Source organism: Helicoverpa armigera, chromosome 20, assembly GCF_030705265.1.
Source record: "Helicoverpa armigera isolate CAAS_96S chromosome 20, ASM3070526v1, whole genome shotgun sequence".
NCBI lineage: Eukaryota > Metazoa > Arthropoda > Insecta > Lepidoptera > Noctuidae > Helicoverpa > Helicoverpa armigera.
In genome coordinates, this window is record NC_087139.1 from 1299738 (window position 1) to 1321759 (window position 22022).

The following is a 22022-nucleotide window of genomic DNA, read 5'->3' on the forward strand; positions in this document are numbered from 1 at the left end:
GGGAATAGGCACCGTGAAATAAAACTACAAAACTTTATAAAGAGAATCCTCTATTTAAATATTATCTTGATAGGCTTGTAATTCGTGTCTCACTATTATTGAACAAAGAACTCCAATAAATTAATTATTGTAAACATCATAATAATTATGGTTGCATTCGTCTCAGTGACCTAGTTAACTTTGAAAGGAATAATTTTCATTAGACAAGTCTTGTATAGATATTAAATCAACCAGTTCAGTATTTTAATTAAAACATACAAAATTCATTTTGAAAAAATCGATGTCAATAATTTTATACTTACTGAAAAGTCCGATTACAGATTCCGTGAAATATAAACGAAAATTCAAATCAATCGTCCTATTTCAATGAATACAAAGACTGTCTTACAAAACTTAGTCCCACAATATTTGCTCAACACAGAGAGCTAATAATTCTACTAAGACACAATACAAAGATACCCACTGGATGAGACAGCTGGAACGATCACGAGGCTGCCTCGCAAAGAGAAATATTTCACTGCCTCACTTTCCACAAGGCATATTTTTTTAAAGACGCTTTGTATTGTGTCTACTGAATTATTGAAATAAAATAAATATAATATTATCACGCTGTACTGACTGCTAACGACTTGCAAAATTAGCAACGTATTTATCAATATTTAAAAGTTTAAACTTTAATTCAGTCACCATCAAATCATTAAATACAATTTTTAGGAATTATGTACCTTTAACAGACAGATACGAAATTAAATGCAATAAAATACTTTATTTGAAAACACGGATTATTAAATCAATGCCTTGCTCATCGAAAGGCATGTGTTCAGTGCCTCGGAAAGAGCAATATTTATTTATATTCGTGTACAGCCAAAACAGCGCAAAAGTTATGTTGTTCAAAGGCTAAAATTATCTATGAGCACAACCTAGTATTAAGTATGAAATTAAATATAACAAATGGCTCAGAAACAGATCAGCTGCTTGCAAAACGACAAGTTATTTATCGATAAAGTGAACGAAGCTATATAGGAATCATGATTATTTTCAATTAAATAAATAATACATTATTTTACATATTCAGGAATTTTATTAGTCTCTTGTACAATGCGCACCGCGATCACGAAGCGATAGTCAAAGGAATTTTGCTTGAGATCATAATAATTTAATTTCAATGTTTACGTATTTTGCATTTACTTCGTTATTCTCCTATAACTAGTTTTATCGAACAGTTATAAGACGTTACTCTATACTGTACAAATAACTATCAATATTTACTTCAATAACGTTACCAAGGCTCAATATTGTACCAATAATAGCACATTACGACTAGTATAGTATTATAGTTTAATTAAAACATTAGAAGACAATATCACGATGCGCAAGAGACATACATTGGCGCCAAACATTTGGACCAACATTATGCAGCGAAGATCCTTTGACATTGTGGCCAAAGTTGGCTCCAACATTGGCCATATTTAGCCCTGGATCACAACTACTGTCTTTATTAGAAACTTATTTAAATTAACTGACAAACATAAATAAGAAAGGCAAGTTTAATTGCAGCCACCTGATTTTAATAATAAGTAACATTTATAAGGCCACAAAACAAATAAAACATTCCTTAACGGTAGTGAAAATGACACAATAGTATTCCACTTTGAAATTCTGCAACACGCAACAACACTTATTCCAAGACGTTATTTTATTTGACGTAAAATAACGGTGCGACGATAATCGTTATTAAAGTTCTATAAAGTCGTTTTTTTAAGATTAAAATAAAAACGTTATACGCTATAGACATAAATAATAGTGACTAAAAATCATAATTTTTAACAAATAATTTAGACGAATACAAGAAAAGATTTAGTTATGTTTACTACGCTATTGCATTGTTATAACAGTTATTTTACCGTTATTTATACTGTTGCTAAGTTTTAATTTGCAATTAGCAATGGACAAATTGTGAAAATATCTAAATATAGATTAGGAATAGTATTTCGAGCGCGGATTTGTGAAAAGGAAGACATATTCAATGCTTAGACAATTTAAATTTAGTACAAATGTATTTTGTTCTAATGAGGCCTAATCTTTGGAGCATTTTTTTTGGGGAGACGTTGGAGTAATTTTTACTATATTCATTGCAATTCACAAAACAGGGTGCAAATCTTGTCAGAGTATGAATGAAATTTTATCACCAAGGTTTCTATCCATTTTGATAAAAGAAAGTTGGCCTTTCAAAATCATCAAATCCGCGCCCACCACATTAATTTATCTACACGAGAGCAAAATATAGAACCAAAATATTGATCTATGATAAAATAAATTCACTAAACTACAAACGAACTAATATCTAAATAATTAACAACTTATAAGAGTCTCACGATATAAAAAAAAAATAGTGAAACGATTAAACACTGCAAGTCTTACAGACACGTCAAATCGATGCAACAACATTCAAATCGATAAAAAAATCGTAATAAATAGCTTTAATATGAAAGCGCACGTGTTCTTCGCGAATATGAAGCGATCAGATCGCTTGACCTAACAACTATATTTACATAATGTGAGCCGAGAAAAAAACCGTTTTCCTTAATTACAATATACATTTGTCTATACATAGTTACGAATCTCATATCTATTGCTATCTAAAATGTTTTTTTTCATCGTATATCGTTACAACACTAGAAAATGCTTAGTGGACCATAGCCACGACTGGAACTTTCCTGTATTGACTTAGATATAAAAGCAGTTGCAATTTAAACTATTCTATGAATAAATTGAAACATTTCGATAGAACTATCAAGGAATTATTAACAATATTTAAGTCTGTTGCTATGCTCTACACAGGACTATATAAAGGACAGTTCACTATAGATTTAAGGGAGTATCACAATTTAGTTATAGTTTGCTTGTGTGCATTATTGTAAAGTTGAGTACACATTTGTTACATATACACCATCACTCCACAATTCAAAAGTAGTCATTTATTTCTGAATGCAAAATGCTGGGTTTTCTTCGCATTAAATCCATGCAAAATAAAATATTCAAATAACTTTACTGAAAATGGTTCAGTACCTATAACTCATGTGGACATGTTAAAAATGTGTAGGTACTCATCTTTATGTGTCGTGCGAATTTCACCTAAGAAGGAAAACATGTAATACAATAAATCAAAAGCACTATTTGCCTAGTCACTTCCAGTACAATTTTAGGCTCATCTTGCATGCAGTATTAAAAACATGAAAACTCTATGATCAACATCATAAAGTCTTAATACGTTTGTCAAATTAATAAAATACCTCTTTTGCCTGTAAACCTTAAAACATCAAATTACAATTTCCATTCCCAGATTCGCATAGAAACATAGATCCAAAGAATAAATTACTCAAAATCAGTGCGAATTTTATTAAAGCTTTCCTAAGCTAAGTTTGGCTGCGAACTGGGAAAGATTTAAATACAAATACAGTTTCGGCATACACAGGAGAGCTCCAGGACAAGACAGAAACACTCACACATGTGAACAGTGTGTCTAACATGGAATAATAGCACACAAACACCACTCACCAACTTTAACTAACGACCACTGTCTCATACAACCAGGAGTATTTCAATATAACCAAAGTTTCAGTCCAAAATACATTTAGAACAAGACCATCACAACATTTTTATTAACGTCATCAAATTGCTACCTCTGTATAGATTTCAGTGTCTTCAGACGCACGTAATACAGGATAATACAACCTTCAGTGCTGCTAGAATTGAAATTAAATTGGGAACGAGTGACCTAATAAGTTAATTCTTGGCAACTACCAAGGTAGCAATCACAAGATTGTTGTAGCGTGTGGAAGCAGCACTGGTTTGCTTGGTGAAGGTAGCACTAGTCCGTACGCGAGGCGGCACTAACTGCCGTGCACAATATTGTATCTATCTGTTATTATGCTTACTAGAGATAGGAATTTGACAGTACTTTTATGGGGCTAATGTCAAAATTGTATCTCTAGTAAGCTGATTATCAGATAGGTACAATATCGGCTCGGGCAGTGAGTGGCAGGGCCTAGTCGACGAGGTCGAGGCGGTCGAGGCGGCGGTGCGGGCGCGCGTCGCCGTTGTGCGGCCGCGCGGGCCGCGCCCACGTGTTCACGCACCCGTCCGCGCACGCCGTCACGAAGTACTCCGCGCGGAACTGCAGCGCCGTCAGACGCTCGTGGGCGATCTTCTTACACACCAGCGGTTCCAACACTGGACACTCGTCAAACCGAGGACACGACGCCGTGCCGATTAATTTCAGTGGGTCACACGAATCCCCCGACTGTGCCCCCGCTGACTTCCCTCTAAGTGCCACGCTATTCGATGCCGACGACTTCTGCTCCGCCGGCTTCGTCAGACTAAAGTTTCTGCGGTGCTCAGATCTGCGCTCGCCGAATGAGAACCCGGCTAGCCGCTGAGTTAACGAGTTCACCCCGAGCGACCCTGATGTCTCCTCTTTCGCTTTCCCCACGCTAATGTTTAGCGTTGAGACATTGTTCACTTTCGTTTTCGTCGGCTTCGCGCCTGAAGGCTCGCCCGAAGCATTCGATCCGCTCAGCTCTGCGTGTTTATGTCCTATTTTATTGGTCTTAGCTCCCTTAGGCGCGGTTACCTTCATCCCGGGCACTCCATTGGGGGAGAACGTTTGACTGTTGGGCGAGAGATGCGCGGAGGCTCGCGCGCGGACCGGCGGCTTCAACACGTCTTCAGTGAGGTCCCACAAGCACAACTGTGTGTCCTGAGATACACTGCCTAACCTATAACACTGCACACTTTCACTTTTCTGTCTGTCATCTTCTACGCCTTCTTCACTCTCAGGCTCACTGAAGCTCACTACGTAAGGGTCAAAGGCGACGACTGATACCCACGATCTATGGCCCTGCCCTCTCGCTACGACTCGTCTTTCGCTGAACGACCACACAGTTACCAAGTCGTCTTCACCTCCAACGACAACATACTTGCCGTCGGGAGACCAGCAGACACAGAGGAATCCTCCGAAGTACGACCTGGCTCTACCGATGAGCTCCATGGTATCGTAATGAAAGACGCGCAGGAACCCGTCTTGGGAGACAACTGCTAGATTGGCTCCGCAGGGGGAGAAGGCGAACTCGTTGATGCAGCTGGGGTCAGCGCCTATGAGCCAGCGATAGAGGGGGTTTCTGGTTGACTTGGTGCGACACGTGTGGATGGAGTAGCCGTCGCCTTGCTTGAACAGCTGGTAGTGCGGGGCCGCCGTGCCACACGACAACTCCTCGTTATACACATAAAGCTGGCCAGATGCATGCGCGGACATGAACAGGTTGCTGGATCCGGGCACCCATTTGATGCACGTAACTCGCGTCTTGTCAATCAGTCTCTGTAATAAAAACAATATAAATTAGACTTCTGTTTCTTTTACATAAAAAAATCACATTCAGAAACTAGACCGCCTGAATAATTAATGACTGATTTGAAAACTTAGTCTACAAGTGTGATTGTGTCTGCGATAAGTTTTATTTAAATATTCATTTGATAGACATGATAATGAATGCTTGCTTATCCATATACTTATAGCACCATAAAAGTTATAGAAATCTAAATGAAGGTTCTGATTTACGATCGATGGGAGTGACGTCATATTTCATGTCGTACCAAAGATGGGGACAGAACTATGAAGTGTTAGCCTATCTTATTCGAAATCACATCTTAATTTTTCAATTTGAACAATACCTACCTGAAATCAGATTTCCCACGGCCCTTAGTACACCAATTAAAAGTTTGTTTTGTACCAGGCATCTACTAATTTAAAACAATGCCATAAGGCGATTCAGACACGATTATTATGGACAAGTCTACGACATTAATACTAATTATATGGACGTATTAAAAGCTCTTGTTTTTATTTATTTAGAACCATTTACTACTATGCTAAAGTCACTAAATATTCGACTACAGTAGTTGTTCTTTTAGCCTAACCTGTTATTAGACTTACAATCATATGAATTTTGGTCTAACCGTATACAATGCCGCCGTAAGGCCGGTCGATTCGAATCCTGTTGCTAGCTGGGTCTAAAAATATATAAATAAGTATATCCTTATCAACATTCCCTATTTAAAATACCGCATTATATAACAGAGCATGTAACACAATACAATACGTAGGATGCGTCGATAACTGGCTCGTGATAAGCACCAATGAGTAGGCACTCAATATTATATCATATAGGTGGTGCATAAGTGTGAAGGACGATTATAATGACCCAAATTTCGGGAAATCATACTACATACTAATATAATGAAAGTTTGTACATATGTATTAATCATCTTTCAAGCCAAAGATACCGAATAGATTTTACTTGAGTGTAATAAGCTTATAGGCTACTATTTATCCTCAGGTCTTTGGGGAACCCTTGCAATGTGCAATATAAACCTAATGGTTTCAACTATGAGGCTAAATTATGGGTAAATGTGATTCTCCATATGGAAGGAACCTCAGTTAATACACCATTTCCGATCTGCAACATGAATAACTCATGCAAACTAACAGCATTTAAATGTTATTTTTCCAATCCTCAAGGCTTTCTAAGAAAGGGAAACAACATAGAACATTTGTAAGAAACTCGTAATCTTCATAACAAAGGTTGTAATAACACATAATAGAGGGCAGATATTGTAAGATATGTTGTGTTTACTCCAACTCAATAGCAATATGAATACATAAGCTTTAGAAATATGTGACACAGCTCTGTTCCTTATGTTTAAAGGATGTTTTATGTCCTTTAAAATGTGATATATGTAGTTTGCCTCAGAGAACTCTAATCAAAAAGGTCTGTCTTACTAAGGCCCAAGTTCACGAACAACATATACAACAGTCTTCTTATCACTATGAATTTTCACATTCAAGTTCCAAAGAATCTGTTATTAAGAAAAACTGATGTTTACGTTGTAAGGGAACTTAAGCCCTAGAGGTATAATTAAATTATAGAAATCCACACTCACCTCTTCATTGTACAATTTACTTAATTCTTTCTTAATAGGGTCTATGAGTTGTATTTGGCCGGTAGAAAATCCTATAACTAAGGACACACTTTCCGGTGTCATCGTGATGGTGTTGAAGTCATGACAAGTTGGGTTTGTTCCTTTGTACATCTTCTTGTCAACCGGCTTCGTGAGATCTGCCGCCTGCCGAGGAAGTGTGTAATATAGTGACATGCCCTGCCGGACATACAAATGTATGAGTATTTTGTATTGCTACTCTACTACTATATTAACTACATTATACTACTATATTATTAAACAAACATGAACTGGATTATATTTGGGAGTAAATAGTACCTCCATAATATAATTTGGTTATGGGAAAACCATGTATTGCTATGTAACCAAGGTTAAAATTGTGCAATTTTTATGGGTTAGGTTATTATAGCAGCATCACCATAGAATGATAACTACGTCATCATATTTAATAAATAGATAAGAGAATTTAATGGTGAATGACATCATTAAAGCTAACATTGATAAAATTCAAAGAGATTTAAAACTATTCCCTCATATAAGGAATATATAGTTTGTTTTTTCGCTAGTTAATACTTTAATGAGTGTTACAAATATATTCAGGTAACAACAGCGTATGAACCAATTAAGGTTGTTTACAATTATCTACATCCTGGTGTTTTAGGTTTTTTCATAACCATGCTGCAGTTGTGAAAATTTGAGTTAATTAATATGTTGACTATTTCTGATAATATTCAAACCAGGTGCAAGTGGAGAAACTATAATCCACACCACTGATTGTAATCTTAGGTTTCATTGTTTATTGCATCAGAATGCAATCTAATCTACTTTTAATATGCACATCATCATACAAGAATTTGAAAGTGAAGATCAGTAAAAATTATAACTTAATTTTAGTATATTACCACAAGTTACATTACCTTTTTAACACCTCTGTATACATAAACATAGAGCTCTTTGCCATGGTTGAAGCATATCCTGTCGTCGGAGCCCTGGCCGTCGGAGCCGGGCGCTCCGCCCCCAGGCCCCGGCGGCAGGCTGACCAGGGACACGCGCACATGAGAGGAGCCGGAGCCGCTCGTATAACCAACTCGATTAGGCCTCGAGTACTCCGACAGCGTCATCAAGCGGTATGTCCCTTCTCTCGTCACGAACTGTGTCTTCACGTCGTCCTTCCCCCCAGAGTCCGATTGCACAGCCATGTTAACATATTATCCTGATAATATTCATGGAGTCAGCCGATAGAGAAGCCCCGATTAGACGTGACACCTCACTCCAAGTACAGAAGCGAATTTAAGCGTTCGTACACAATTCCCATGGTAGAACAATACGCTGCTGTAAACTTAATTCATCCGCCTCCTTGTTAACTAGCGTTATTATGAACGTTTTTGATTACAAAACGTCGAATTAGATAAATTTGTGTATGCAACTAAAAAGTCAGGTGTCAGACAAGACAACATGACGGCTTGTTGTTTATGGTATGATAACTTTTAAAAATTACGAGTGATTGAGGTTCTAGCGCTTTGAGTTTTATAACCATAGATAGATTGCACAAATCTTTTTCTAGATTTTTATACAAACTCTATTTGTGATTGACCCGATTCCTCACTTGCGCCCGAGGTAAACTACAAAACATAATAACCAAAACGGCTATACGTTCATCGTATAAAAGGGAAGATTCTCTTTGTTTAAACAAGTTTTCATGTGACTCTGCAGATGACATTATTTTCTTAAAGAATCATCATTGTCAATTGATTTTGACAAAAGCTCATGATCATAACCCTATCATGTGTTCCAAAGTTTATTAGGCCATTATGAATACAATAATCAATAATTTACAGAGACATGTTAGACTTAAAATTTCTAAGTTTAGAGAAACCAATTCAATGTTTTCATGTAACCGTGAAAATAAGGGTTCTATTCCTGAGGGGACTATTGGGTGAGAACAAAACAATAGGCGCCAAAATATTTAGATATAATATGTATCGTTGAAATACTCATAAAATAGAATCATTATGTAAAATATCTTAAAATTCATTCAGAGTGGAGGGTGGAGTGGATAGTAAAAATCAAAACATTTAGTTTAAACCTATTATTATTTCACTTAAAACAATTATAAGTACTAATTTTACACTTAAAAGATTTTACTCAATTTTATCACTCATTTCAATATCGGCATCAACCTCATTGGTTTTATCATCAGGTTTCATGTCCTCCTTAACTTCACTGATTGCTTCTCTTATCTTTTCATCAGGGTTTCCAACAACTTCCCCTTGTTTTGTTTCATCAGCATCTTCCTTTTTAGCATTCTTTGCTTCCTCACCCTCTTTGCCTTCCAAAAATTGATCCCACTTATTTATCCTCTTACTAATTTCTGAATCAGTTTCAGCAATCCTATACTTTGTTCTACCATCCCATATTTCTGCTGTAATCTGCCGCTTGTCAAAATATCTTCCATTCATGAGTGCTACAACGGCATCAGCCATTTCAGGTTCCTTCATAGTAATCTGAGCTACTCCCTCAGGATGTCTATCATAAATTACAACCTTCCTAACTTCTCCGCACTTCGCTGCTTCCTCCCTTAAATCTTGTTGAAAGTCCAGAATCAATTGGACATCTTTATCAAAATCAGTTGGATGGAACAAGTTCTTAACTATAACTATCCTCTCATGTTTTGATCTTTCCCCAATAAACTTTTCTGGTCTCCAATCAAACAACTTTTGCTGCATCTTCTTTATCTTCTCAAGTTCCTTCTTCTTTTTTTTCTTAGGCTTAAGAGCAGGATTGTAATCACCCTTCATTTGGAAGGATGCTCTCTCCACTTTTATTTTGTTACCTTTTAAATCACTGCCATCAAGAAGTTTTAATGCTAAGTCAACTGATTCTATTTTGATATATGTACATAAAGCATCCCCTTTGAAACAGTCCTGCTCTTTATCTCTATAAAGTTTAACTTTCATCTTCTGATTTGCAGGGTCTCGTTCAACAAGACCACATTTTTGCATAAAATTGACAAATTCTTCTTCAGTCAAGTCTTGAGGTAGATTAGATACATAAACTTTAGTGTTTGTCTCTTCTGATGGCTGGAACCACTGTGGTTCAGCTTTCCTTTTCACTCCAGTTGCAGCATCAGCTTTCTTTTGTTCCTTCTTTTTATCCTCCTCTTTATTCTTGTCCTTCTCTTCTGCTTTGTTGTCTACAAATCCGTATGACATCTGATACATAGCTAGGAAATCATCATCTACCTTGGGAATCCATGCTTTTTTGTCAACATCCCAGAAAAATTTAGACCCATCAGCTTCTGTGTAGATATGTGTGTCATCTTCATAACTGTATTCCCTTCCTACAACTTCTTGCCCAGTTTTCAAGGTCCAAGAATTTGATTCTTTGTTCCATGTGTACTTTTGATTGTTTGATGGGTCTGTATAGATGGCTTCTTCACCTTCATATGTAATGTACGGAGCATAATCCCCCCATGAGGATTCGTCTTTTTTACCATCATTGCTATCTACGTCTGTTTTAGCCGATTTGTCTTGCACTTCTAAGGGTTTGGTACATAGTTCTTTTTCATCAGGTTTAGACAATTCACTGACCTCTGTACTTTTGTTCTCGGATGGTATTGATTCTTCCGGTTTGCTTGAATCTGTATTCTCAGTCTTACTAGCTGCGGCTTCTACTTCTAGCAGATTTTTGGCCTGCTGTTCTTCTTCAGCCAATTTTTGCGCTGTTTCATTTGATAACTTGATCACGAAGCCCGGCTTCGAACCTTTATCATGACGAGCCATTCTAATGTCGCATATCCATACACACTTACAAAGAAAGTAATTAAAACTTTGTACTTTATTTTACTTTCAGATAAATATCGATAAAAATATGGTTTATTTTCCCATACAGGTGCAGTGCAAGTCCGAGATGTCAAAATCAAAAGTGAAGTATAGTGATGGCCAATCTTACTTCTGAATTTTCAAAAATGACTAAATTCAATCATTGAAATCAAGCTTATAGTGCGAACCTCATTTGATTGAATTTAATATTAATTTTGTTTATTATGGCTTGATGGTAAATCATGTTATGTTGTTGAAGAATTTATTCTGTATAAATAATAGTCATGTTATATTTCGATATCAATTTATCATCGTAACTGTCTTAAGTCGTAGGGAAGATATAGAGTGCTTTCAGTGCTTTGGCAGTTCGTCGCCATCATAATGAGATTTATCGTCACTTTTGCCATGCTACCTGCTGCACCTTTGTCGACCAACAATTAATTTATTAATAAGTGTCATTAGTTTTCTGTGCTTCGCTGCACTAGTGGTTTAAGTAATGTTGTCATTTATGTAATTTGTCAATGTCATTCACCGCCGCTTATGCTGTCCTACTGTCAGTTCATCATTTCAGTTCGATCTGCATTCGCGAAATCGCGATAAAAGTTCGAACAGCAAGTTTGAAGTGGCACTTTGCTATAATACAATTAGAATAAAAGTAATTCATGCGTGTATTTACGAACTCCACAATCAGAAGTGGTAATAACTGTAAACTTTGTTTGTTTGTTGCTATTAAATCAATAGTATAGACGATTCAGGAAGATGGAAGATTTGAAGAAAGTGTACATGACTCCTTTGCCGGATTCGCCTTACGTGCGGCCGTTCCGGTTTAACTACACGCAGGGAGGCAAGGAGAAGAACTGGGATATGCTGGAGGTGCACGACAGCGTCGCTATCATCGTGTTTAACGTGACCAGGAACGTGTTGGTGTTCGTCAAGCAGTTCAGACCCGGTGAGCTAAACTAGCCAGATTTTCACTATTCAAACTTAGAACATACTTATTATTTTATTTAGAGCTGTTTTTTCCCGCGATTTCACTCTAAGCAGATGGTAGTTCAGAAACCTGGATCAAAAGTTTTACTGAAATAGGAGTTTCTTATGACTGTAGTTTCAATCTATCTCTACATAATATCATCAATTTATATTCACCCCTGAGATGACAAAAATACGTGTACAATAATTGTACGGTGACAGTATAACAGAAATATTTATACTGGCTCTAACACATCTTAAATTGATAACATTTTCGCTCTTTACATTGATAACATTCATTACCACTATTGCTGAAGGGAAATTATATATTTTCATGTAACTATCCTTTTAGTTGCTATTTCATACTGAAGCTGAAATCTGTGATAAATAATGTTTAATACAAAATATCTCTTATTTTGTTAAAACAGAAATATTAATTAAATTTTATCTTCTTACAATATAATACAATACTGGGTATGTTAGAATAGACCCCTTAGTCCTACAGTGCACTAATATAAAAAAATATATATCCACTCAAGCGTCCGGGCGACTATAGTCGCCCAAAAATTTTTGGCGTTAAGCGTCCGGGCGACTATAGCAGCCTCTTTGACTTGTTCACTTTAAACGAATTTTTATCTGTGACAAGTTTCAAAGAGCTTTACGAATGTTACACTAGATGGATCTGTATTAAATAACGCATCTATGGGTCGGTAAAACAGTATGCCAGGTACAGCAAAAATATAAAAAATAATTGTTTACAAACTGTGTGTCAAGTTTTGTGAAGTGTTTAGGAACTCTGCATTTAAAATTTAAGTATTCATTTATTTATCATCCTACTGTATTAGTGTTATATATTAAAATAATCCTCAAGATTCATTCTTTCAAAATATTCATAAGTGCTATCAATCCAAAATTTGATAGGTTGTCTTTACATTTAAATAAAGTCGACATGCGAAAACTGCCTTTGTGTGCCAGTTTTTCGTTAAGTTTTTGTGTGAAATATTCTATATTTTAATAAAATTCTTCTTGTAAGTAAGAGAATAGGTCATAATTAACGTTTAAAAAAATTATGCGGAAAAAAGAAACGGAAATAGTTACGATTTAACGTTTTTATCGTCATTTCGTCATCCGAGGCGATAACAGATTGCTGCGGGAATGCCTTGTTTGTTTTGGTTTAATGTGCTACACTGTTCATTCCAAGTATATATAATATTGGTATCAAAAAAAAGCTTATTTAATCTAGTTTAATAATGAGTATAAATCAATGAAAAAAGTTAAATAACGTTTAGTTAAAACTTGTTAAAACAAATATTTTACTTGAATTTAGCCCGTTCTGTTAAGTTCAACTTTTTTTTATGCATTTGTGATTGATTTCTGTACTTTAATTAGTACATATTTTGATTCCTTAATAATTCAGCTTTATACTGGTATATTTTACTTTGCTATAGCTGTAATAGTTTGCTAGAAAATACACTTTAAATCGGTAACGGCATGGCGCGCTCGACGCGGTTCAACACAGATCGAGCGCGTGAACGTACAAGGCGTTGACAGGTGTCGCACGCGAACGCTTGAGTGGATATATAATCAAGTTAATTGTCAAAGACAATTAACTTTTTACTACACTTGTTTTAATTCCAAGGTCCTGCTGAAACCCCGTATGATACTATTAAGAAACTGCAGTCTGAGTTTGGGAGTTTGTGTTTGAGACACCTGGGCCATCAGAGAGTATGTAAATGTCGGATTGATGCTTTATGGCTCTCTAGTCTTGTAGGGTTGCTGTACTGTTGGGCTATGAAAGTGAGTGAATAAAATACACTGCTGTGCCTATTTGTGTGCCCAGCTGGCTCCTCTAAAAGAACAGCACTATGGCCAGCTATTGGTCAGGATGCAATTTTTTTATTAAAAGAAGAATATTTACAAATATTATTTATAACATTCAATAAGCGGATTATGACCACCCTCATACTCTGTTAAAACCAGTGCCTATATTAACAGTACTGGACCACAGAGTTATATAAAACTTTTACTGCTGCAGTCTTATCTAAACTAATTTGTATTGCAAACATTAATCATTTCTCATGTAGTGATAATTATTTTAATCTAAGTGGTATTATAGTAGTTACACAGTTTTAATTAATTGTTTGAAATAAGCCCATTTTAAACAATACACGCAAATTAGTGCTATTATAACCTTTGGTCTGGCATAAACATGACTAAATAATTTGTTATTACTACACTAATCAATCAAATAAAAAATAGCATATGAATCGTAATGTTTTACGCTAGCCTTTACTACAAAACCTACGTAATTCGAATTGCGGCGAGATTCCGCTAGTCTACTCGCCCTCACACTTATTGCCGACGCATAAGAAAAGTACTTATTTTAAAGTAAGTACTTATTTTGTGTTCGTGAACAAATGTCCGTGAACACTTTTGGGAGAATCTCGACATTAGGAAGCTATTTCCATGACCTGCGCAATAAAGTAGTAGGTGGAGAGCCAGATGAACCCAACCTTCTATGACTCTAACTCGGCCTTTCTCTCTAAATTCCCGGCAAACTGGACTTTACATACAATTAAGTACTTGCAACAAAACTCTTTACTGTTTCTTCTTTATACACTTTATATGATTTTGCTTATGGTTTTTCTTTCCACTTGTCAGCTGTTTTTTGACAGAAGAAAAAATATATTCTATAAAATTTTTCTTGATATACAAATTCGATATTTGATAAGTTTTCTAAAAAAAATGGAGAAAAATATGGATAAAGTGACGATAGGAGATGTCTACATTACTCAGATGCCGTCGAATTCGCCGGTGAAACCGTGTCGTTTCTATTACTCGTTGGACGGCAAACGAAGGAATGAGGATATCGTGGAAGACAACGATTCTGTTTTGGTTATAGTCTTTAACGTAACACGAAAAGTTGTGGTGATGATTCGGCATTTTAGAGCTGGTGAGTTTCGGTAGTCCTGGGAGATACATAGCGAAGTCGGTATCTTAAGTTTCGAGGGTTACGCTGTCATAAAGTTGAATTCAGATCGCACACGCAGGAACTGCTGGTCCGATTTGAAAGATTGTTTCAGTGTTAGATTCTATAGCTTAAGTATTTATCGATAAAGGCTGTAGGCTACATTTTATTTCGGTGCGCGCAGTGGTCCTTTTGGGCCGTTTGCGTAACCTTGTTCAAATACAAATAAACCTGAATTTCGAATACACATACAACTCTGTCTATCTATAAGATAACGAGAGTGACCTCGTCTCGCCTGCATTACCCTACTACAAGCCAATACCATTTTACCATTTCTACGACAAACAGTAACATGCTCCATTGTCCCCAGCGATATACTTCAACAGCGTGCCACCCTGTGACCGGGAAGACGAGGAGATCGACACAGAGAAGTACCCGGCCTCCTTGGGCATCACGCTGGAGATGTGCGCTGGTATCGTGGATAAGAAGAAGTCACTACAGGAGATAGCTAGGGAAGAAGTGCTGGAGGAGTGTGGGTATGATGTACCCTTGAAGGAGCTGCATCAAATTGCGTCTTACAGGTTAGTATTGATCACTTTTATGCTATACATCCTTTGTCAATAAGCTCGCGTTTTACCACTATCTCATCTGATGGTAAGCGACGATGTCGAAAATGGGGCATATGCATTGTGCATGCTATATGAACATTTTTTAATTTGAACCATTGAAAAATTGCAACCTTATCGTGAACACATTCTAGCAGTAGGCTCGCGCCCACTTATTCTGAAAATTACCTTAAGTTACGTGACGTAAATTTATCAAACAACTGGTATTTACTTAATGATATGCAATTTTCTATTCCTTATTGGCGACAACTGTTATCGTTTTCAATTAAACAAGTAACAATAACGTTAAGCGATATGATAATTGAAAAATAACAGTAGTTAGAAGATACGTGCTTTTTGTAATTATGTTGACCCAATTTTTTTGCACGCAGGGCGGGCGTCGGTGTTCAGGGTTCCCTACAAACAATGTTTTATTGCGAGGTCACCGATGACATGAAGAAAGGGAAAGGTGAGTGTAACACAAATGATATACAGACAAACACCTGTTATTTGTAAATAAGTTATTAACAACTGCATGGTAGCGTAATTAGCATTAAAATACTTATTAGGTACATTTGCAAGTTTTATTGCAATTATTCATGCAAGTTTGTAATGTAAATAAAGAACGATATCTTTATTTTCTTTGAAATGGTTGTTGCTAAGAATTAAACCTGAGAAGTATTTATAGAATCGGTTTGTTTGCTCAGAATAAAAACATGAGAACTACAAAATCGATTTCTTAATAACCTCCATGTAATAAAGGTCGAAGTTATTACATAATTTGAAAAGAAAATTGGAGGAAAGTTTTATGAAGAATAATGGTTTATCAAGATAACTTTCACACATAGGTAAACTTGCTGGTGTGGCCGATAAATTATTCTTCTTTAATTCTTCAAACATACAGGCTGCGTTTGAAGTTGACGAGCGAATGTTAGATGCTCGGGTTCTAGGCTCATAGTTGCCTCATTTGGAAATAATACACCCTTAGAAAAATATATGTTGCTACCCAGCAGAAATTTGTAAATTCCTAACTTTCTCTACAACTTCATAACTTGACACTCATTTTAGCATTTAATTTCCCTGTAATCAACTTGGACGTCGAGGGATCAATTTCCCTTGTTGCTAGTTGGTAATTAATTGTTATCGTTGAAAGTATCGCGAGGGCGCCCAACCCTAGCCTTGACCATAAACCCAGATATAACATAATATACAATCATTAGTATGGCACACGATTAGGAAAATTCGTATTTAGTGAATACAGCGATTTATCTATACTAATATTATAAAGCTGAAGAGCTTGTTTGTTTGAACGCGCTAATCTCAGGAACTACTGGTCCGATTTGAAAATTTCTTTCAGTGTTAGATAGCCCATTTATCGAGGAAGGCTATAGGCTACTTTTTATCCCGGTACGGGAAGTAGTTCCCACGGGATGCGGGTGAAACCGATTGCAGAAGCTAGTGTTATCATAAATGGTTATTTTTATTATAGCGAATGATATAATACTGCAGCCTATATCAGTAACACATCTTCAATTCATATCGTCAATAAGATCTCTGATTATTTTGGTTACGTTGGTTACATGTTGAATTGCGTAACTGCTATTGCCATAAGTCGAAATTTTCAAAACGTGTTTACAATGTTAAAACTTTTGCAAAAGTATGTTAGCTTTTGGATCAGGCAAGACTTTGATTCTTAATTCTAGTTCTAAACGTGCATTCTTATAACTATCTTACTATGTATGTTATACAATAACATTAGCAATTACACGAATGGTAATAATCTTTTATTTGTTTGTTAGAAATATAATTTTGAATGGCTGATATAAACGTTAACTACATAGGTACGACGGAAATATCGTTAAATAATATCAAATCGATATATAATAACTGTTTGTTATTGATTTTGAAGATAAGATAGTTATCTACTAAGTACTTATAACAAATCATTTTGTAGTGGTACAATTATGTTTTATAACGTTAGGGGAATTCTGGTACTCTATCATATATGTTCAATGCCATGGGTATGTCAGCTATCTTTCTCAGAAACAACGCGATATCGATCTGAACTTATGTTCCGAGGTCCCATATCGATTAGGCATACAATGCTATATGTTATTTCCGTTTATAATACTTACATCATACCTTGGTACTTTTTTATGACCTTGTAATGAGGGCGAGGTACTAAGCTCAGTAATATTGGTCATCTGGGTGAATCATTGTTAATATCGGGCAATCATCAGAGTTAAGCCATGGTTATTTTTATCAGCAGTTTTTCTACCGATTGGTTATGTCATTTTACAATGACATCATCCTGGTCTCGTTAACTTTTTGTCCCATAATTAGGCCCCTGTCAGTTTTTCTAGCTACTCCACTTTAGCCCTGACAGCTAAAGTGGACGGGAAATAGTCTCTTTGTAAATTAAGGCATTACATCATCTGCCTACCCTTCTCCTTGATGACTTTTGACGTCGCGGTAAAAAAAAGATTAACCGGTTGCAGCTGAGTAAAAGTGTTTTACAAGGAGCGAATGCTTATCTGACCTCCTCATCTCAAAGTATACCCATAGTGTTATAATAATTATTAATTCTTTTATCCCCCAGGTGGAGGCGTCGAAGATGAAATTATAGAAGTAGTAGAAAAATCAATAACTGAAGTAGAGAAATGGATCTCCGGGCCGGGTCCCCTGAACAGCCCGCCGTCCTGCCTGTTCGCGCTCATGTGGTTCCTACGAAACAAGGCCGACAGATACAGGAAGTAGGTCAATTTGTTTGCAATGCAGTGTAATCCCGGCTACTAAGTATGCGGTCTAATTAGTGGTATTGGCGTTTTTAAGTTCAGATGAAGGTATCAAGCGCGTTTTAGATAATTTTGTCTTATACTCACCTAAAATATGATTTTAAAGGGTATGTAGAAAACGGAATATATGTTTTGAAAATTGTCCCATATTTTTTATTGTCAAGAAAAACAGTAGATTAACTTATCGACACTTAAAAGCGCCAATACTAAAACTACTATTTATAAATAAATTAATATGCTAATTAATTATGGATAAATGATATCTACTTATTAACATTTTATTTCTGTCAAGTCAGATCATTTGAGAGATACTGCGGAGAGTGCAAAGTCGTTGTAAACGATCCATTTTTTGCAACATGTATGTACACTGTGTTTTATTTATCATTGTATTTAAATTGTTTTAATTAAATGCACAAAATGCAAACAATGCAAGCCGGTCGTTGTAAAAATATAGAGTACCTATTGCTTAAAATCAGGCAAAACTTAATAATCCTAAAATAATTTTGCTTCAGACATGCAAAAAAGATAACGATTCTGTTTTTTTATGTTGGTATGTATTTCAAGGTACATATCTAAATATAGCTGGTTTCCTGTATACGTGGTAAATCGATGATAAAAAGGTGGTCAAAGTTCAGATAAAATTTAAACAAGTATTTGGTTTCTTTGAATCTTATTTACCGTATATTTTTGAAGCACTATACCTATGAAGAATTTACAAATAATAAAAATTCTACCAATATTATTATATGACTAATTTCTATTAAAGTATCAAAATTGTTCACATAAAGTTTAATGCTATACCACAGTCCTTGACATTGACAATCCTCATTGTTACGAGTGCAAGGTTGAAATGCAAATTATTTTATTTCATTTTACAACGGCCGGATGCAGGTTTCTTGAATATAATTATTAGTTAAAGAAATAGTACTTTGAACTTTTAGTTCAGATGTAAATGTCATACTAGTATATCTTGATACTTGCTGAAAAGGAAATTACTTATTTCAAAAGTTACATCACAAACAATTATTACAAATTCATGCTGTGTTGAGATTTTCTTTGGCATGAGAAATAGGTGCTACGTGATTTTGTGATCACACGTTTTTAGGGAAGTTTCGTTGTATAAAACTTCAGTCTATTCGGTAATTCTTATGACAAGTGTTTTTTTGTTTTAGTATTCAAAACTTTATAGTACTATTATTGACCGTCCCGTTACACCTATCCGCAGTAGCAGATTGCTAGATATCTTTGAAATAAATTCTACCAAGTATCAAGATAGACTGGTCCATCTTTAGGTCTTGATCCTAGTGTCGCTAGGCTATCTCGTAATTATGGTAATAATTGCGTAAACAATTAGTTGCTTGCAGTTTATGTTACTCGTTATAGATAACGCATTGAAGGTATGTACTTATGTATGTACGAGTTCGTCGAATCGCTTCATATTCGATTTTATTGCTTGAGTATCAGTTTCCCAGTAGAATAAGTATGTTTTATCAGTGAATTTGTTCCTTACAAACCATTAGAATACTCGTAATAAAAGACAAGTCTTAAATGTATGATGTAGTTAGCCGCGACAATTGGTTGACATTTCCGTTACAAAATCATTTATATCAGTAGTGAAATAAATATTCATCATCATCATCCTCCTGCCCTTATCCCAATTTCATTTGGGGTCGGCGCAGCATGTTTTCTTCTTCCATATTCTTCTATCTGACGTCATCTCACAAGTAACATTCTTTCTTACCATATCTACTTTCACACAATCCATCCATCGTTTTTTTGGTCTTCCCCTTCCACTATATCCGTCCACGTTCATACTCATCACCTTCCTCACAACATGACTCTCATTCCTCCGCATCACATGCCCATACCACGACAGCCGGTTTCCACGCAGTTTTTCTGATACCGGCGCCACTTTCAAACTTCCTCTTATATACTCATTCCTCACTCTATCCATTCGCGTAACCCCACGCATACCTCTTAACATTCTCATCTCTGCCGCATGCAATTGTCTTTCATTCGTCGCTTTTGTGGGCCAGCACTCTGATCCATACAAGACAGCAGGTCTGACCATACTCTTGTAAATTTTCCCCTTAAGTTTAAGGGGAATACGAGGGTCACAAGTTGTTCCCGTTACCTGCCGCCATTTCATCCATCCTGCGTTAATTCTGTGCGTAACTGTCCGATCTATTTCGCCATCGCCCTGAATAAGCGAACCGAGGTACCGGAAATCGGAGCAGACTGGAAGAAGTGCGTTATCAAGCGCTATGGCTTCAGGACTGGAGAGGCCGAATAAATATTGTTTATGGGAATTCGTATGGACTCTACGCCGATGCATATAAAAGATTTGAAAACAAAAATGTGCCTTAGAAAAATAACTGTTGATCAATTTTCGTGGCTGGCTACACCGCTGTGTTGCTAAGAAATGAAGATTCTTTCAAAATATGTAAATGCTTTAGACTAACAGCTGATTTTATTGTTCTGATATGCATAATATATACACTCTATTGTCCCCAAAAAATAATTCGATTTAAAAAAAATCCATAAAAAATTACATCTTGTTACAATAATTACATTCATCAACATTGTCAATGAACTTGAATGTACTCATCAATGCTAATTAAGGTTAATTCTTTATTGTAATGTTTTAGTAATACTTGTATGTATTTCAGATCAATAAAACGTCAGTGTGTCTAAACATTTTACTGTCGCTCAAACTACAACCTACCCCATGGTGCTCAAATAGGCTAGGATCATATTTCTGACCAAATGGAGTTCCATCCATAATAAAGCAAAAGAAACTTTTTTTGTCATTTATTTATTTTCAAACATATAATTTACATTTTTAAATATTAAATATAAAAAACATTTAAAAATATAAAAAATAGGTTGCCACCGATATCGGGCACAGGGTCCAAGGTACCGGTGGTTAGGGTCCCAGAGACAGAAACCTCCTCACAATACGTGCCGTATCAAGGAGTACTGCCTTCTGAATCAGTCCCTTGATCCAGCCGCCCAACGAGAGCCTCCTGAGGTGTTCGTCGAGGCTCTTGGCTATTAAACCATTGGCCGTAACGACAATCGGCACAACAACAGCCGTGTCGACACTTATTGTTAAACACTTAAGGCCGAAATTGGCTTCACAGTCAATAGGGATATACAAGCACTCTTGATATTTTTGACACAAAAAATTGGCTTAAAAACTGCACCCAAAAATACCTTAGGCCGTAAGATAGTACAATTGAGCGTTTTATAAATGAAAGAAACTGTAATCTTAATGCACATAAAATATTTGTAATTGAAATAATGTAAGATTCTCTAGATTCTTCTTTAAGATTTAAAATGCAAAGGCTTTAAGCTTTTTTTTAATATAATGAAATTAACACTTTTTTTCATTGGAAAGCTAAAGAAATTATGTAGTTACGTCTTCAAAATAATATTTTGTGTATGGCCTAAAATTATTGTGTTGGGCTCCTTTCATATTTTTGAGATTGTTTAGAAATTATTTTCTCTTGTTAATGTTATTTTACATTTCAGCATCGGACGACTGAAGATTCGGTCAGAATCCGGTCGAAATTCGAGTCGGATTCATTTGTATTGTTTGAAGAAAGTTTTAGTACAGACTTGCTTGTAAATAATTTTGATATGTATGTATATTCGGGATCTGTGTTTTTGCTATTAGGTGCATTATATTTATGATGTGAGTTTATTGGTACATAATAACTGTGATTGTATTGCCTTTCTGTGATTAAATCTTGGAATGAAAATGCATATTTTTATTTATAAAAGCGATTTTTCCTCGACTCGGACAGCTTTTCTCGATTTTTTTTAACGCTCGCACTCGAGCAAG

At 35.9% G+C, this 22022-nt stretch overlaps 3 protein-coding genes and 1 long non-coding RNA gene across 12 annotated transcripts; 1 reads left to right on the plus strand and 3 right to left on the minus strand.

Moving 5' to 3' along the window:
• Positions 1–33: 33 nt before the first annotated feature.
• Positions 34–8510, minus strand: LOC110372491 (WD repeat-containing protein 20). 2 transcript variants are annotated; one of them, XM_021329244.3, is made up of 3 exons: positions 7935–8510; positions 7000–7215; positions 34–5377 (listed from the first exon to the last, which is right to left on the minus strand). In XM_021329244.3, the coding sequence occupies exons 1-3, from the start codon at positions 8214–8216 to the stop codon at positions 4049–4051; spliced, it is 1827 nt and encodes a 608-aa protein (XP_021184919.1). In that variant the 5' UTR covers positions 8217–8510; the 3' UTR covers positions 34–4048. The 2 variants fall into 2 exon arrangements, with proteins under 2 accessions (XP_021184919.1, XP_021184921.1); XM_021329246.3 differs by having other exon boundaries at positions 7000–7182; positions 7935–8509.
• Positions 8511–9091: 581 nt separating this feature from the next.
• LOC110372506 (17S U2 SnRNP complex component HTATSF1) lies at positions 9092–10950 on the minus strand. The gene has a single exon (XM_021329265.3). The coding sequence runs from the start codon at positions 10797–10799 to the stop codon at positions 9159–9161; it is 1641 nt and encodes a 546-aa protein (XP_021184940.3). The 5' UTR covers positions 10800–10950; the 3' UTR covers positions 9092–9158.
• Positions 10909–21941, plus strand: LOC110372500 (uridine diphosphate glucose pyrophosphatase NUDT14). 8 transcript variants are annotated; one of them, XM_064039903.1, is made up of 6 exons: positions 10909–10941; positions 11580–11787; positions 15146–15356; positions 15773–15849; positions 17980–18133; positions 18472–18736. In XM_064039903.1, exons 1-6 carry the CDS (start codon positions 10927–10929, stop codon positions 18581–18583), a joined length of 777 nt encoding a protein of 258 aa, XP_063895973.1. In that variant the 5' UTR covers positions 10909–10926; the 3' UTR covers positions 18584–18736. The 8 variants fall into 8 exon arrangements, 7 of the variants coding, with proteins under 7 accessions (XP_063895973.1, XP_021184935.3, XP_063895972.1 ...); XM_064039900.1 differs by lacking the exons at positions 10909–10941; positions 11580–11787 and adding exons at positions 14506–14760; positions 21710–21941 and having other exon boundaries at positions 18472–18533; XR_010277499.1 differs by lacking the exons at positions 10909–10941; positions 11580–11787 and adding exons at positions 14509–14760; positions 21710–21777 and having other exon boundaries at positions 18468–18533.
• On the minus strand, positions 18871–21411 carry LOC135118307 (uncharacterized). The gene is made up of 2 exons (XR_010277500.1): positions 21279–21411; positions 18871–20973 (listed from the first exon to the last, which is right to left on the minus strand). It is a non-coding gene; the product is annotated as an uncharacterized LOC135118307 (long non-coding RNA).
• Positions 21942–22022: the final 81 nt, after the last annotated feature.